The 17,462-nt window shown below is 51.6% G+C and overlaps 1 protein-coding gene across 7 annotated transcripts; it reads right to left on the bottom strand.

Annotated features, from left to right (window-relative positions):
- Positions 1 to 503: 503 nt before the first annotated feature.
- TEX45 (testis expressed 45) lies at positions 504 to 17,366 on the bottom strand. Of its 7 annotated transcripts, none has more exons than XR_003997445.1 (9): positions 13,977 to 14,801; positions 12,721 to 12,824; positions 11,759 to 11,853; positions 11,511 to 11,626; positions 9,626 to 9,744; positions 8,882 to 9,083; positions 6,141 to 6,229; positions 5,354 to 5,606; positions 2,578 to 2,639 (listed from the first exon to the last, which is right to left on the bottom strand). XR_003997445.1 is itself a non-coding variant. In XM_030540049.1 (9 exons), the coding sequence occupies exons 2-9, from the start codon at positions 14,518 to 14,520 to the stop codon at positions 5,418 to 5,420; spliced, it is 1,458 nt and encodes a 485-aa protein (XP_030395909.1). In that variant the 5' UTR covers positions 14,521 to 14,526; positions 16,985 to 17,366; the 3' UTR covers positions 5,340 to 5,417. The 7 variants fall into 7 exon arrangements, 6 of the variants coding, with proteins under 6 accessions (XP_030395912.1, XP_030395909.1, XP_030395911.1 ...); XM_030540049.1 differs by lacking the exon at positions 2,578 to 2,639 and adding an exon at positions 16,985 to 17,366 and having other exon boundaries at positions 5,340 to 5,606; positions 13,977 to 14,526; XM_030540051.1 differs by lacking the exon at positions 2,578 to 2,639 and adding an exon at positions 17,003 to 17,366 and having other exon boundaries at positions 5,340 to 5,606; positions 13,977 to 14,526.
- Positions 17,367 to 17,462: the final 96 nt, after the last annotated feature.

Here is a 17,462-nt window from a genome sequence, read left to right as displayed (position 1 = left end):
CGGCCCTGTCTGGTCCTCAGGCTCCTGCTGCAGAGTGGGGTCCAGAGCTTGCCCTGCTCCAGCACTCCATCCAAGGAGTGGAGTTGGGGGCTTGTCCTGCTCCATGCAGCTCCTGGAAGCAGAGGCATGTCCACTCTCTGGCTCCTACACGTAGGGGCAGCCAGAGGGCTCCGCATGCCGCCCCCGCAGCTCCCATTGGCAGGCGCTGGATGGGGGACATGACACTGCTTCTGGGAGCTGCTTGAGGTAAGCACCCCCCAGAACCTGCACCCCCTCCTGAGTCCCAACTCCCTGCCCCAGCCCTGATACCTCTCCTGCCCTCAAACCCCTCGGTGCCAGCCCAGAGCATCCTCCTGCATCGCCAACCCCTCATCCCCAACCCTACCCGAGCCACAACCCCAGTTGGAGCCCTCACCCCCTCCTGTACCCCAACCCCCAATTTTGTGAGCATTCATGGCCCACCATACAATTTCCATACCCAGATGTGACTCTGAGGCCAAAAAGTTTGCCCACCCCCGGCCTAGAGCCCTCCCTGCCCCCCCAGGGAGCAGGCCGCTGTCCTAGTGTTGCTGTTGTGTGTTGTTCACAGGAACCAGGCTATGCACAATTATAGCAGAATCCAGGCCCAGCCCAAGGATGTGTATAAATGGGTTCTTGTCTGGGAGGCAGAACATAGTGCTGAGCCCCTCCAGCTACCACCAGCTGTATCTAGTAACCCTGCTGAATGAGGGAAGAGGCAGTTTGCCGGAAGATCTTTTCAGAAGCCCCTCTAGTCTAGGCTGGTTCTTAAATGGGCCCATCACTGTGGTATCTGAACACTTTCCAGCACTGAATGCCCTGGCCTGGGTTTCTGCATGACTTCAGCCACGTCAGAGCAAAGCCAGCCAGGGAACACCCAGGGCACATTACTTATTTTTAATCTAAACTCATCCTAATGCAGCTCCGCTTATCTCTGCAGAACAGAAGCAGCTGACGTGTAGCTGCTACGTGCCGACTGCTCTAGCATAGGGGAGGGGGCCGGTGCATTGGCTGCACAACAAGTTTTCCTTTTGCAGATTGAACGTCACCACTGGAATCAAATCAAGATTGCGGCCAGCCTTTCCTCCACCAAGCACAGGCCATTCCTGCGTGCGCTCTTGGGGAGCAGAACAAGGAAGAACTTCAGGGGGAGGCTCCCAGGCAGATTCCATTCCCTCAAGAGCCAACTGTCATTTCACTGTCTGAAATTGGGTGCAAATCCAGTTGGGAAAGACAGCAGCATGTAAGAAACCCTGGCGGGTTAGCAACCACCACCAGCCACGGTCAGGTGTACCCGCCGGACACTGCTTCCGCAGACGCCAGCCTCACCCAGGTCTGTGGAGACATATTCTGGATGCTGGCAAATCTCTCCAGCAGCAGCAGGGGGTTAGCTCAGCCCCTCACTCACAATAAGCCCTGCATCAACCTCCAGACCAGCTGGGCCAGATCAGAGGTGTGGGGGGGGATTAATGATTATTTGGTAGGAGGATTTATTGCTAGAGCAGCACAGATGGGGATGCTACATCACAACCAGGTAAAGGACGTGGGTCAACTCCCCAGGTGGTGTAAATGATTTATACCAGCTTGGGATTTGGCTGACCTCAGGGATCACACAATCCAGACAGCCTGGATATTACCCTCATTTTTAACATGAGATGCCAGTTAACGAACCAGGAAATAGCAGCACTTGGTGCTCTCTCTTCTTCTGTGTAAGCAGATAACTTTCCCTAGAGAACATTCCTACATAGCCCACTGCCCCCGTGAATCCTCAGGACAGCTGGTCTTAGCTTTTCATAACAAATCTAGGTTCTGGCTGTTTCATACCACCAGCCCTGTCCTGTCCCATGAGATGCAGGATTCCTAAGGAATTCACATTTTCAGGCATAAAACCAGAGCTTTGCTAGGGGTCTGTAGCTGGTGATGGGAACAGAGCAGCCTCAAAATCTCCCAGAGCTTTAAGATGTTTAATGTGGGGGGTCTTGTCCACATGAGAGTTGCAGTAGGTCAAAATGGTTTAGTAAACTGCAGTCTGTTTTCTCTGTGATGTTGCTTTTATAAATCCATGGAAGAGCATGAGACGGGGACCAGGCATGGCAGCACCTGACCCCTCACTCTGCTTCCACACCAGGGAGGAGACCTAGAGTACAGCAGCGCATCCGCATTAAAATCTTCATGCTGAGAAGGTTTAGTGCAAACTCAGCATCCAGGCAAAAACAGTGAGCTACAACCCCAGTAGCAAAGACACTGCCCCCAGCCCAGAGAACAGCCCTGCCCTGCCACCTCCTCAGCCTCAGGTTCCGCTCTGCACTTGTGTTCACCGACCTTGTGTGAAGCCCTTGTGCTGAAATGCAGCCAGTGCTCATGATGGGAGACTCAACACCACACTTGGAGCTTACGGTATCTCTCATTCTGCCTTTGATCTCTCTGTCTAAACTCAGCGGAGAGGTGACACATCCCTCTGTCCCTGCCAGCTCACAGCCTGGGGAAGAGGCGCTTGGAGACATGGGCCCATCCCAGGCTCTCTAGTGATTCCTGTGATTCTGGCAAAGGGAATCACCCTGCAGCTTTGGGCTGTTTTCCCAGTGTTTGTTCTCAGTTGTGTGGGTTCCCATCACCTGCTCCTGCACAACAAAGAGCAAAGAACAAAGGCCGTGGTTCTGTGCAACGGACGTTTTGCGTTGCACAGCCAGCGAGCAAGGGTGGGTTATTAGCATGAAGTACCACAGGCCAGACTGCACCCCTGTACGCATGCCGGTGAGCAGATACTCATGCAGATGCACGGAAGGCACCAGCACTGCGTGGGAGAGTCACTGCTCAGCAGGGTGGGAAATGGGGCATACTCTGCCCTAGGGTTCTCATGGTACTACCCACTGCAACATGTCACACTGCTGGCCAGCAGGGGATTACAGCCCCTCACAACTGGCTGCCTCGGCAGAGGAGCTCCTCCTGGCTTTGCTAGTGTTTCCCTGCACTCTTGTCGTGGAGTCCCCGGGCGATGCTCTGGAACTGCTCCCCACAAAGCCAGTCAGGACTTTGGGGAGCCTCCTCTCCCTTGGAGCAGACTTGTTCAGGGCAAGCAGCTCACACGGCTTCACCTCCTGGGTCTCTCCTTGGAGCATTCAGCATCCTCTGCCCCTCCGTGCGCTTCCCACAGCGAGCCCACCCCAGCGGGGTCCTGGGGAAGCTACAGGGTCCTGCACCCCCACTTTGCAGTCAGACGTGACTCTCAGCCAGCCACTAAAACAGAGGTTTATTCGATGACAGGAACAGGGTCTAAAACAGAGCTTGTAGATACAGCGAACTGGACCCCTCGGCTGGGTCCATTCTGGGGAGCAGTGAGCCAGACCCCCACATCTGCACTTCCAGACTAACAACCCTCTCCAGCCCCTCCTCTCTGCTCAGCCCCTTTCCCGGGCCAGGAGGTCACCTGACCTCTTTGTCTCCAACACCTTCAGTTGGCACCTTTGCAGAGAAGGGGCCCAGGCCATCAGTTGCTAGGAGACAGAGCATCAGGTGCACTGGCCCTTTGCTCTGCAGCAATCACACACCCTTATTCCACCACCTAGATATTAAGACTGCATAGGGGACACTGAGGCACCAACACAGTATTCAGAGAAAACATTAAGAACATTCCCAGTTTGTCACAGGAGCCTCCTAGCTTTGCTAGTGTTTCCCTGCACTCACACTCAGAGATGGGACTGGAGGCTGGGGGAAGTGTATGACTAGCCCCATTAGTGCAGCATCCCCCCCACTCCCCACGTTACTGCAGAGAGCGGCTGCTGTCAGGAGCTGAGCGGGCACACCCACATGCCCTGCACCAGCCCTTTGGTTCCTTCCTAGGCTGGCAGCGAGGAAGGCGGCTCAAGTATTTTACAGGGGCGTCATTTCCCAGCCAGGCTGTGAGATCAGGGCTGCACCAAACTGGGCACTGGGCACTGAGATCAGCCGCAGGGGTGGGAAGTCTCTGGTGCTACCCATGTAAGGGGTGGTCACAGCAGGGCTGTTTTCCAAAGTTCTTTCTCTGTGGCCTCAAACCCTGGCACTGTCACACCCTGACTCCTCAGCTGCCGATTCTCCCCTTATACCTGGAAGCTTCCCCCTCTCAATCACACTCTCCCCCTCAAGCCCCTCCCATCCACGGCAGGAAGGGAGGGAAAAATCTTTTTTGGTTGCTAAGTACTAGCCTGAAACCTCCCCTCCGGCTAGACTTGCTGCTGCCCTCAGTTGCAGGGAAATCGCTTCGCCCAAAGACCCTGCTCAGCTCCAGCTGTACGTGAATCCCTTCACCCTTCAGCTGCTGGCCCCTTTGCACCTCCTGAACTCTAGAGCTGGAGGGACATGGCCAGAGAGTTTGGGTGCCCTACCTCTGCCCAGTCCCAATCCTGCAGAGCAACCCCCAATGGAAGTCACTGGGGCTCTCTATGCGTGTCTGGCCCTACACATATCCCACTTCAGGGTGGGGGCACAAAGCCATAACAATGTAATGCGGAACTACAGGGGCCCAAGCTGCCATGGTGTCCCTAGTGCCAACTCGGGAGCAGAAATAAGTCACAGGCATCAGTGTGGGTACAGTACCATCATAAAACTCTGCTTTCATAAGACACAGAAATAGAACGGAGGAGGCTCCGCAGCAGATACAGGGTGGGGCCAGTGGACAGGACCCTGACCTGGGACTGAGGAGACCTGGGCTCTTTTCTAGAAAGGTACTTGTCTGGCCTCCTCCCACTCATGCCTGGGCATCTCACAACCAATGAATTTTAGCCACACAGGAGTAGGAAGTATCATCTCCTTTTCACGGGGCAGATTCAGTGACTTACCCCACATCACACAAAGAGGCTGCAGCAGAGCTGGGAACTGAACCTGGGTTTCCCAAGCCTCTACTCACTCAACCGTCCCTTTTCTCTAGCCAGCCCCCAGCTCTGCCACTGAGCTGCTACATGCCCCTGGGCAAGCCACTTCATCTCTGGGCCTGGGCCTTTTTTCACTCGCTGTCCATCTGATCAATTCAGACAGGGCAGGGACAGTCTCCTGCCCAGTGCGTGAGCAGCGCTCAGCACAAGGGTGTTCGGATCCCAGCTGAGATTTGTTACCCGCTCCCATCAAAGGGAAACGGAGCTAGGTTGTGACTCCTCCCCACTGTGAATGGGAGTTCAGCAGGAGCACAGAGGGCAGCCCGGAGCTGACCTGGAGGCAGGTTTGTCGCCAGCTGGCCCAGTTCATCCCTGCTACGACTCTGCCCAATTCCTGAGATGACTTTGGCACAGAGACCTCAGCCAGGTGCTACAGAACCCAGGGAGGGCAGAGCACAGGGAGCATCTCCACAGAAGCCAGGTACCTGTGTTTATTTGTAGGCAGCCCCTGGAGAGTGGCATTGAGAGCCCCCATAGGAAAGCAGCACGTTATGTTGCAAAGACCATCTGCCTCTGGGGGCAGTACTTCTTCAGGGTGCCCAGGGGGATGCTGCTCACTTGAAAGTTCCCCCCGCAGATAGTCACAGGGCCGCTGTACTTGGGGGTGAACTCATCGTGATGCTCAGTCCCAAAAAAGCGCTGCCCCTGCCATGGTGGGACCAGGTGAGAGTATTTAATCTGGGGAGACAGGAAAGGCCATTGCGGTGGGGGGATTCCGTCATTAATCTCGCAAGCCCTAGAAGTAACCCACCACTCAGCTCTCTGACTGCTGAACACTAGCCTGTAAGGAGCAGAGTTCAAGTCTATGCCAGCCAGCAGCTTGAGCAGCCTGTCCCCACGCTTGCTCTGACCCTGTGTGCCCTTTGGCAGAAAAGCAGAGGCTTCCCTGCTGAGAATGGAAGAGGCAGATCCCCATGGCAGCTGGGGTGGCTCTGGCCTCATCCTGTAATGCCCACACCCTTCCACTGCCTGTCTGTTCACTGGAGAGCCTTCGGTATCTAAACAGGCCCGTTGGGAGACAACACATTCTGTACTGGGCTAATAACTGGGCCAAGTTCAGAGGTGGGCAGCCCCTGACCCTTCCCTGCTCCCTCCAGAAACACCTACTTGTGGGGCCCACTTGCAGTGTCCTTTTCCCTCCCAGCTGCTCAGCTATCCTTCTCACCAGGCCTTTGTCCTGAACCTGGCCACATACGCCAGCTATTGCCATACCTGCTGCAGCAACTCCTCCGAGGGCCGGACCATCCACTGTCTGTGCGGGACCAGCATAGCCTGTGTGGTCGTGACAGCGCCTTCACCTGCTCACAAATGGAATAAAGAGCAAAGTCAAGGCATGAAATGAGCAGGCAACAGACAGGTTTTGCAGTTGACTCAATCACAGACCTGCCTAGGGTCTGCACTGACTGGAAGAAGAGATACAGGCCTCACCATGGGCAGCTCACTGCACAGATGCAGACAGAAAAACTGCCACGGTGCATAAGGAAAGGGATGAAGAATGATATGGAAAACACTGCAATGCCATTCTATACATCAGTGGTGCCACCTCATCTGGAATGCTGCGTGCAGGACTGGCCACCCGATCTCAAAGGACAGAAGAGGATTAGAGTGAGTTCAGAGACAGCGAGGAGAATGATTACAGCTCCGGAAAAATTTCTCTATAAAGAAAAATGTTGAAGAGTAACTTTATTTGAGAGGAGGTGAATGAGAGGACATAACATCAATATAGAGAATCATGAATGTCACAGAGAAGGCAGATTGGTTACTGTTCACCCTGTCATATACAGGTGGACACAAAGGCAACAAGTTTAAGAATGACTGAAGGAGGATTTTTCCTCACCCAATGCATAACCAACCTGTGGAACTACTGTCACTAGACATCATCAGGACTAGACGTTATATGGAGAACACAAACATCCATCGTTAGACCCTCCTGCCCCTCAGCCAACCTCTCTCTACATGAGGTTAGAGAGCATCTACCCTTACAGCCAGGCTATTGCAGAACTGTCCATTATAGGGTTAACCGCGAAGCATAGGGTGCTATTCACAGTCAGACACAAGAGCATGGATTACTTTGGATATTTGTTCTGGATCACTATAGAAATTCCCAGGTTAGTGCAGGAAAACTCAACCTGCCAAGATTCCTGCTCCCAGTGCTTCAGAGAACTGGACTCTATCCCCTGCCAGCTGGAGGTGCAAGCTGGGGGCAGTTCTGTGCAGCCTGCACAATGCACAAGCCTGCCATCCCAGCACCTGATCCCAGGTCTCCCAGCCTAGAAGCAAGGGAGTGTCAGGTTGCTCATGCAGAGGGAGCAGCATAGCTCCAGAGCTGTCATGACAGAGTGACTGGCTTGTGGACCAGAGAGCCTGGGCTAAGCCAGCGAGGGGAGCCACTCACACAGACCCAGAATACTGGACATTCTGGTACTTCATAGAACAGAGTGGGCCTGCCCCCGCTGATGTGACCCCATCCCCCTCTGCACAACCTTGCATGCACAGTGTGTGAGCTCACACCACAGGGGGGGCATGCTGGCCTACTACTGCTGGCATGACTTCGTATGTACCGTGTGTAATGCTGGCAGACCACGTGCTCTTCATTATGGCATCTCCCATCTGCTACTGGACAAAACAATCTCCATTTCTATCTCGGCAGCGGCAAGGGAGTCACATTAGAAAAACCGGACTGTCCAGTGTAAAACTGGATGCATGCCCTGCCTAACAGCAGCCCGGATGAGAAGATGAGCCCCATCTGAGAGGACCTGGGTGATTCAAATAGAAAAGGCAGCAGGTATCCTGCAATGAGGAAACTGCAGAGAAAGGTGGTCTCCTGCATTAAGCCTCAAGGAAGGGAGGGTGCTTCAGGGCGGAGGGGCTGTGCCCAGAGTAAGGCTGGATGGATGTTCCTTTGTGCGTTTGCTTTTGGGAACTTCATTCACTTAGTAAAAACCCAGAGCAGGACACTGACTGAGCAGGACTGTGTGGACTGTCATTGAAGGCGCCCTGAAGAAGAGAAGACAAAGGCAGGGCACTGCAGAGGCACCCTGGGCCACAAGAGGGCGCTCGGGTGGTGGCCACACTGCTACAGTGAGCAGGATAGCTGGTAAATATCTCCTGTCTGTGTGTTCCAATCTGTGCATCCGAAGAAGTGAGCTGTAGCTCCCGAAAGCTCATGATGAATTAAATGTGTTAGTCTCTAAGGTGCCACCTGTACTCCTGTTCTTTTTGAGGATACATTCAGTCAGTAATAATGCAAATAACAAGGAATGGAGAGACGCCCCCATCCCCCGGACTTAGTAGATTCCAGAGCAAAGAACCCAGAGGCTAGAGGGGATCTTTTTAGCCTCTTCCATACAAAGCCCTGTATCAATCCCTGCCTGGGGCTGCACAAACAAAGCTTATAATTCACACACCGCACTACCTCTTCCAACCCAGCGAGAGGCCTTTGCTTTTGGAAGTCAGCTGAGGAAATTCCAGCAAGAGGAAGAGAAGAGTGAGTGTCTGGCTCCAGTATCCAATGGCATATGCTGCAAGCCACCCACAAGATGGTAGTGCAGCCCTGAGGCTCACACAGGTGGCACCTTTCTGCTCTCTGAGCACTTTGACACTGCTCCTCTGAGGAGGTGGCCAGCCTTCCAGATTAACATCCACCTGCCAGTCCCTGGGAGTGCTGACCAGCACTGCCAGGCACTGTGCTCGCACAAGTTCCCTGCCTGGCTTTTAGGGTCACTGTCCCATTCTTGTTGACAAAGACAACCCCCATCCCAGTGCAGCACATGCCTGCAGCCTCCCACCCAAACACACCCAGCTCACCCTGCTGCAGGCAGAGTGACTGGCAGGGGCAGAGCCCCAGGATCCCAGGCACAGAGCAGCCAAGAGCACCCGGCACAGCAGCCTGAAGCTGCTCCTGGCACCCCAGGGTTGGGAGCTGCGCTAGGGTTCGAGGGACTTTGCCTTACTGGGATAATTAAAGGGCATGTGGCTCTTGAGGTGGCTCTTGCTGCTGGACACCTCCCTCTGGCTATAGGGTGGCGGCTGATAATCCGAGTGCTGCGTTGTGCTGGAGAAACAGGCGTTTAAATGTTTGTCACCCAGGGACACTTTGCTTTGTAGTCTCCACGGTGGCACGTCTGGCTGAGATGGACGTTCCCCCAGGTCAATCTGGAGTAAACGAGAGCAGAAGTTAATGGGCAGGTGCTGTAGGCAGATGCTCCACTCGGCTTCCAGCCGTAAGTATGAGCAACCCACTCAGACAACACAGAGAGGGGCCCAGGTCCCCACCGTTAGCTGCAGGATGCTGTGTATTTCTCTGGCATCCTGCATAGCTTCTGTCTAGAGATGGTGACCCCACAATGAGCCCAAGGTTCTCGCCAGCTGGCCTATTGAGAATGACCTCTCAGTAGCTGACCTCGCTGTCCACTCTGAGGCTGCAAGCCTGCATCTGGAGGCTCTCCACGAGCTCTGACGAAGGGTGCACTGTGGCAGTCAAAACAGGAGCCAGGCCTCCTAGGTTGTGTGCTCAAAGACTGGGACAGGAGACTGGCCATGCATGAATGTTACGAGTGAGCAAGGATACAGGGCCCTTTAGAGACCCCACCCTGAAGCATGAGGCAGCTCTGATCTTGTGACCCACTCAGTGATCTTTAGAACACAGCACTGCACCGTGATAGCTGCTGCTGAAAGGTGAAAGGCAGGGCACAGACCTGGGTGTGGAAGAATCGGCTAGTGGTGGTGCTTGCAAGCTCCCTACTCCTCCCAAGGTCTTCGTCGCCTTTGGGGATCGATGAAGTCTGTTTGCTTAGACACGTAACTTTCACAGGAGCTGGTAAAGGCAAAAAGCAAATTCTGTCAGGGTTCCCAATTCTGAACAGGTTGTCGCTACTGCAACATTCCTGGGTGGGATGGACAGCTGGAAGGACCCTTCCAGCTGCGTCTACAGCACGTGGAAAAAGGCTGACCTTGTGGTTAAGGCACTAGGTGGGGGCAAGGGATTTGGGTTCATTTCCCAGTTCTGCCACAGACGCCTTTTCTTGGGCAAGTCACGTAGGGGCCCAAGCTTAGGTGGGGGCTCTTCACCATTCGCAGTCAGAGATGCTGGGTTCTAAGCATTTTTGAAGATCTGGCCAATGATTTTGGTGCCTAAGTAGGAGCCGAGCTCCTGACAATCTACACCTTAGTATCTCTGAGTCTCAGTCCCCTGTCGGTAAAATGGGAACAATAATCCTTCCTTTCTCCCGCCTCTCTGAGCTCTTAAGGACAAACTCTCCTGCTATGTGCATGTGCAGCACCCACACAATGGGACACATGGCCATGGTTAGGGCCTCTTGTTGCTACTGTAATACAAACACTACGGGGTAGGATACAGGGTTGAGTAGCTGTGTCTCCCAGTTATGTCTGAGCTGAGGCAGAATGCTGGCAGCTGAGCTTTCTGGACACAAGATCTGCTGCCTCTGGGACAAAGCAAGGATGGGAATAACATAGGGATAGGAACAGGACAGATATGCATGTGGAAGCTATATCTTCACCAACTATGGGCCAAATGCAGAAGTAGTGTAAGCAAGTGTTACCCCCGCTGAAGTCAACTGATATACACCTACTTATATCAGGCATTTATCTGGCCCAGCACAGTCTCTGAGACTTAGCGATGGGGGAGAAATTTCTCTGAGCACGATGGAATTTTGGAGAAAACTGGCCCCAGATTTGATCCCCCAAGCACTGGCGTAGGTTTTGCAAAAACAAAGTCACCCAAGTTTTGCACTAGCCCTGTAGGGGCAATAACAATGAGATCTTGCAGCATGCTAGTAACAGGGAGATCAAATTTCCCCAGCCCATGCACCAGAGGAAGAGTCAAGCCAAGGAAATTAACAGGTGTGGTGCTCAAAGCATACATCTTGAAATGGGGTGGGAATATCTTCAGAAAGTAGAAAACAGTGCGAGCAGGGAGCATGGCTATGCTTACCCCTGGGGGAATTCTGTGCCAAAAAATTAAAAATTCTGTGCACAGTATTTTAAAATTCTGCATATTTTGTTTGTCAAAATAACACAATATAATCATACCAGTTTCAATTATCTTGGTAATTTATTTCAAAATACCTGTCAGCAAGTAGTCTGTAACAATACAGACAACAAAAAAGATTTAGGAAATGTTTTTTGACAAATAGATTCCTTATTAGGCATATTAATACAGAACTCTGAGTAATCATTTAACTATAATAAAAAAAACACTTTTTCTGCACCCCTCAGAAGCAATGCAAAGGCTTGGTGGAGTCAGGGATAATGGAGGAGCTGAGGACAAGGGAAATAATTGTTGGGAAGGAGCCTGGGTGTGAACTTGGAGGGTTTGGGGGTATGGGTGGGAATAAGTCTGGAACATGTTTTTGAGTGGGAGCGAAGCAGGTAGGGATTGTTAGGGAGCTTCCCCCATGCAGAGCCTGGCTGACCCCTAGCCTCTCCCATTCATTAAAACATTAAAATATGTGCACGTAATGGCGCAGAATTCCCCCAGGAGTATACTCTCTGGCCAATAGGAAGGCACAACAGTACTATCTATGTGATCTCTCACTGTGTCAGGTCACTGTCCCTCTATACCTAGCTCCCGCCGAGGGAACAACTCCTGTGCCACAGTAAAGAATCTGGTGCAACCATCCCCTGGCTTGATGTTCGTCTTGTGTATTTGGAAGACAGCATGTTCTTTATCATAGACTCTGCAAGGCATAAGATATGAGTTGCTGAGATAAGGTAGTGAGCTGTGAGTGATGTGCTCAAAGACAACTTGCCTTTAGTGAGCACCACAGAGCCTGGGCAGCAACAACCTGTCAGATGTACTTCTTGGCTACCTGTCGTTCCTTGTGTCCTGGAGAGTGTAGGCATGTTTCTCCTCGCTCGTGCTGACACTGCTCCTGGGGTCCCCAAACACAATGGAAGACTTGCTCTACGGAGAAACCACCTCTGAGTGATGCTGCCTGCCATAGAGCAGACCTCATCAGCTAATTACAAGGGAAACAAGGACTTTGCTGACTGTCTCCACAAGCACTCAGGCTTCCCCAACCAGTAGTGCAGAAACCATGAGGATGAAGGGCACACGTCACCCTTTCATTGCCTTCTGGAGTTCCCAGTTCCAAAGAGACTATTCCTTCATTCTGGAAAGCTAACAATGCTGCTGGACAGGCCACTCCATGAATCAACAGGTGTTTTATTGGAAATCCAAGTGTGAATCTCTAGGTGGGGTGCACAGACTGGGATAGCTCTGATGAGCAGAGTCTAGATGAACCCAGAAATATCATAATTCCTTGCACTCATAGCACCTTAGCACTCACATTTGCCAACAGTCTCACAGCAAGTCAGTGGTAGAGCTGGGATTAGGCCCTGGCAGTTGTGATACGCAGTCAAAATTCATATTCATTGCAACATATACTGAGCCCAAGGGCTCGGAATGGACCAGGCAAGGACTGGATATTTATATGGATAATGACAACAGCCAGCATTACAAATCGGATAAAATATATACACGAGCTACAGAGTCTCCTGCTTCAAGGCACAAGCCAACCACCAGCTGATGATGTTAGAAAGCAGCTTCCCATATGGACAGGTCATTACAGAGTAACCTGCTTCTTCTGAAGCAGGTGTTTAGAGACAGGACCACAGGACTGGAAATTCCTATGCTCCCCTCCCCATAGCTAATCACTAGGCTCCACATCCATCAGGCTGCCTGAGTGGGAAGCAGTGTTTTAGAAGTCTTAGTCCCATCAAAATATGAATTGGAAGCAGCATGGCTGAATTTATAGGACTGTGATGTTACCTTTCCACAGGACGTCACAGGAGGGATCCAGCCACCCTCAAACTGTGCTTGATAAGAAGTGCCATAGTAGGAGCATCTGTCACCTTTAATTGAGGGAATTCCTCCTGCCAAACAACACGGGGGGGAATGATCTGAGTTTCTCCTTTGCAGTTCTCAATTACAGTTCTTAGGAAATGTAAGAAACTGACATGGGAACTAGGGTTCCAAGACAGCTGCCCAGTCTCACGCTGACCTGGAGTATCGACCCACTAAAACTAACAGAAAAGGCTATTCAGGCTTGGCTACTTCATCCTTGACAACCCTTCAGCCTGGGGCGCTGTCTGCCTAGAACAAAGGGATTTTGTGCTGCCCATCCCCCAGTCACTGCATTTAGGAGACCATGGTGGCTCTCAGGTTGGGCAAGTATCCAGAGCTAAAAAATCAGGGTCTGATAGCAAGGACACAAAGTGGCCTTTTCCACAGATCAAAGATCACTCTCTCCTGGCCCAAAAACAAACAGATCCCCACCGAAGGAGCAAATTCCATTGGACCTACTCTGAAACTGAGGCCACCATTCAGCAAAGCCCTTAAGCACAGGCTTTACGAGTGGGAATTGACTTCTTTAACAATATTGCATCTTCACGCCCCTGTTATTGCCTAGTGTGGTGAGGTCACTGGCTGGCACGGCAAGTAAATGCATTCACTGGCCTTTCAGCTCCAGAGGTCTGGGTCCAGATTCTGCACTAGGTCACTAATGTGTCTGTGTCAGGTAGACCCCTCTGTGCACACCACAACACCACCACACAGTTTTGCACAACTGGCCGCCTGCGCTAAAGAGAAGCACAGACTGTAACAGAAACCAGGGATATTGGGAATGCTGCAAGGCAGGACTGCGTGCACCAGCCAAGCTATGGGGTGGGGGCCAAGACTAGAATATCAGAGAGTGCTGCAGGTAAAGAAGAAGGTGCACTGGCAGAGCTGCATAGTGAAAGCTTGTATCACGTGCACAGCCAGCCACTGCTATAAGCCTTTCACTATCATGATCACCAAATTCACACATGAAATGATAAAAGAGAGACCAGTGATATTTAAAGTTCTAGATCCTAGACCTCAGCACTTAGATGATAAAGGACTCCACTCACTACAGTAAATACAGACTTAAACTGGTTGTAATGGAAACCTAAAACAAGTTAATGAAAACCCCAGTGCCCACGACTGCCACCTGCCCTGAGACTTGTGAGGTCACAGCCTGAGAGAGAGAGCCCCAAACAACTCACCCAGATGTACAGACGGCGCTCTGGCAATGGGCTCGAGTATCTCATACGCTGGGTATGAAAAACGATAGACAGAAGGCAGGAGCTTTAGTTTGTCTTTGTCTCCACAAGGAAAATGATCTTCCTCCTTATTGTAATAAGCTCTGGTGGAGGCTGGTCCCTGCAGCGTCACGTCTGGCCAAGGGTAGCTCTCCCTTGCAGTTGAGGTGAAAATTTTGGTCTGGGAATCTGCATGCATTTGGAGGTGAGATTCTGGTGGACAGATTTTGGGCTTTGGTTCCAGGGATCTCACTGGAAATGCCAGGTGGGTTTCTGACCAGGTTTCCCTGGTTTTATCCATATCCTGATTCAAAACCCCCTTGGAGTTTGGAAGCAGAATTGGGTCTGGTTTGTAACTGCCCCATAAGGGAGGGAAATCAGTGCGGAAAGGAGATTCAACAACATTTCCCTGTGGTCTATGGTCAAACCCTATCTGAAAATGTGAGGCCTTTAGGAAGGGAATCCCTGTGAGCGGGGCTGGGATTAATGACTGGCCAGTGGCTGCCATTTTCCCCTGTAAAGGAAGAGACATGATATCAGACTTAGGTGCATCACTGCCTTGGTCCCTTCCTAAAGAACAAAGAGCAAGAGCCTCCAAGAGGTAAGAAGGAATAGGAGATAAGGATCTTTACTCTCTGACTGTTCCTTACAAGATGTCCAAGTAAGGCCCTTGGTAGGAGGAGCCTGCATCATCCCAGAAGCAGCCACTTTTGAACAGCAAACATTTGCACTCTCTACAATGAAATGTATCAGAGGGGTAGCCGTGTTAGTCTGGATCTGTAAAAGCAACGAAGAGTCCTGTGGCACCTTATAGACTAACAGACGTTTTGGAGCATGAACTTTCGTGGGTGAATACCCACTTCCTCAGATGCATGTCATGCATCTGAGGAAGTGGGTATTCACCCATGAAAGCTCATGCTCCAAAACGTCTGTTAGTCTGTAAGGTGCCACAGGATTCTTTGCTGCTTTTACAATGAAATGAGCTCCCAGGAATCCCAGAACTGTGGGTACATCCTCCCATGGAGCTGTCCTGCTCTCCCCAAAGATACTGCCATGATAAGAGCAGCCCAGAAGCAACTGGGCTTTTCCTGCCTCAGATACAAATTAATCTCTGCTGTCAATCCATGGACATTACAGGGTTACTACCGGGAAGAATCTGGGCCACAGAATCTCAGGGATTCATGGGAGTTTAGCATGCAGGAAGTTGGCCTTTTGGACTACTTGCTAATCACCCCATGCCACATTCTGGGATATTTCTAACAGGATTATTGGAACCAAAAGGGTGATATTTTAAAACATGGCCAAATGGGGCCAGATAGAGGGACATTAGCCAATCTCCTCCATCCAGGATTGGATGTGCCATGTGTACAGTTGGTGCCTATTACCACAACTGAGACTCAAACTGGGCCACAGATAGTTCAGACTGCAGTTGTATAAAATGAACCAAAGGCAGCCTGCCCCAAAAGCAAACCAGTAAGACCCATTCTGTACTAAGCTGGGCTGGGAGTCACCTCCCCTCTGGCTGAGTAAAAACCACACTGTCCTAGTCTCAGCTGGGACTCACTTCCCATGGCCAAGCTGGTCAAAGGAGTGGTGCTAAGCTGGTCTCAGCTGGGAGAGGCGCTTCCCATATCTCACAGGAGAGCCTGAATGGGTTCTCTTATATAAATGGCCATGCACGTGACTCGTGAGTTTGGATAGAGTCACATGCCAGCTGGCATCCGTGGACACTAGCCCAGAGCACTCTGCAGAGGGCTGGCTTTGCACCTCTGTGGTCCAAATTAATGCAAAGCATGTAAGCATTTAATAAACAGCTGCATGCGTACCAGAGTTGGTCTTACCTATAAATGAGATTAAATTATCTTTCCAAGGTGACTGACTTTGATCAGTGAATTATTATTATTTCTTGCATCCCAATCAGCAATCTTTGTGCTGGTACATGCTTACAAGGAAATAACGGGCCCTATCCCCAAGAGTTTACAACCTAAATAGCCATAAATTGGCCATACGCATCAAACACAAGACCCCAGACAAGAAAAGGAATTAGTTAGACTTAGAAACGAAAAACTGAAGACAACGTAAACCCAGTGAGTAACAGCCTATGGGGCAAATCCTGAAAAGGGAGCTGGCTCAGCAGTTCACACACTAACCAGAATCTGACAGTAAAACCGTGGCCTCACACAATAATGCTAATCAATGCTTCTCTTCCTTCGAACCCTCAAACGGTACCCCTCATCCATTCGTTGCGCCTGAGACAAGTTGACTGTAACTCATCTCCACCCAAAGCTAAACAATCAACTGCAAATTTTTCAGTGTCCTGTGATATTATTATAAAAGCATCATGTCATAATGGAATCTCAGCAGGGGAGAGGTGAAGAAGATAACTGGAGTAACAAAAATGGAGAAAGTGAGAACAAGAAACAGAGAAATTACAGGAGAGCAAGAGGGCTAAAGAGAAGGAGAACATGTGTACGGGAGGGTAAGTTACAGGTGTCAGTGCCACAAGATTTCAGAGAAGCAGCAGTACTATGTCTGCTTATGAACTGGTAGCCTAAGCCTAGCATAGGCAAGATCAGTACCATCCCTGTCAAACTCCGGTCTCCTGCCCACAACAGCTCATGGTTTGTAGTGACATTGTGGGATTGTGACATCAAAGGTAAATCAGCCAGTTAACGACCCTCTATCCCAGCCCAAGGAGCAGAGCTACCATACCCTCATTCACAAATCTGAGGCCTGATTCAGCAAAGCTGCTGAGCAGGAGGCACACACAGAACAGATGCAGAATGAAACGTGCAATGAGTATGGTAGCTCTGCTCTCTGGGCTGCCGGGGGCTAAACCAGTAATGTGGGAGAAGGGGATATGAAGTCAGCTTCAGAGTAGAAGCACCGCACATCACATTTACACAACCAAGCTGTTTCTCACACACTCTCAAGGAGCTGCTAGTTCATATCACAATCCCAGTGTTCTTCATCCAGGGTTTGGGAACTACCAGATGATGCAGCAGGCTGGGGAAAGGATATGGAGACTCTCAGGCCCAGGTCAACAGGGATTACAAATCCTCAGCCGGCAGCTCCGCTGCCCATGAAAGGGCACTCCCAGGCAGTGACACCAGGAAGGGGGTTCATTCCTTGGCAGGATGTACGCTGGCACAGCTGGCACTGCTGCAGGCTGTGAAGAACTTTGCTCTCCAGGGCTGCGCTGACCCCTCGGCCGCCTGCCCCCCGGCCGTGAACTACGCCCCCTGACCAAAGCCGGGGGGAGCAGGCGCCATGGAAGCAGGCCTGGAGGGTCAGCATCACCGGGAAGCTGGGAACAGACAGCACGTGGCGCTCGCCCCAGCGGCGTCTCGCGCGGACCCACCACAGGGCCTTGGGGAGCGAGGCGCCACCCGCCTGCTGAGGGGGCGCTGGAGTTACAGGGGGCCGGGGACGCACAGGCCCTGCCCGCCC

This window comes from Gopherus evgoodei, chromosome 22 (assembly GCF_007399415.2).
Source record: "Gopherus evgoodei ecotype Sinaloan lineage chromosome 22, rGopEvg1_v1.p, whole genome shotgun sequence".
NCBI classification, from domain to species: domain Eukaryota; kingdom Metazoa; phylum Chordata; order Testudines; family Testudinidae; genus Gopherus; species Gopherus evgoodei.
This window is presented reverse-complemented; position numbering and strand designations above follow the sequence as displayed.

Bases quoted from the DNA above. Each gene is read 5' to 3' on its own strand.
- TEX45 (XM_030540047.1), bottom strand. From the start codon at position 14,544: ATGTCTCTTCCTTTACAGGGGAAAATGGCAGCCACTGGCCAGTCATTA. The intron at 12,825-13,976 runs GTGAGTTGTTTG...GTTGTTTGGCAG, and splicing joins AGCGCCGTCTGTACATCTGG to GAGGAATTCCCTCAATTAAA. The intron at 5,607-6,140 runs GTATGGCAATAG...CTGTCTCCCCAG, and splicing joins CGGAGGAGTTGCTGCAGCAG to ATTAAATACTCTCACCTGGT.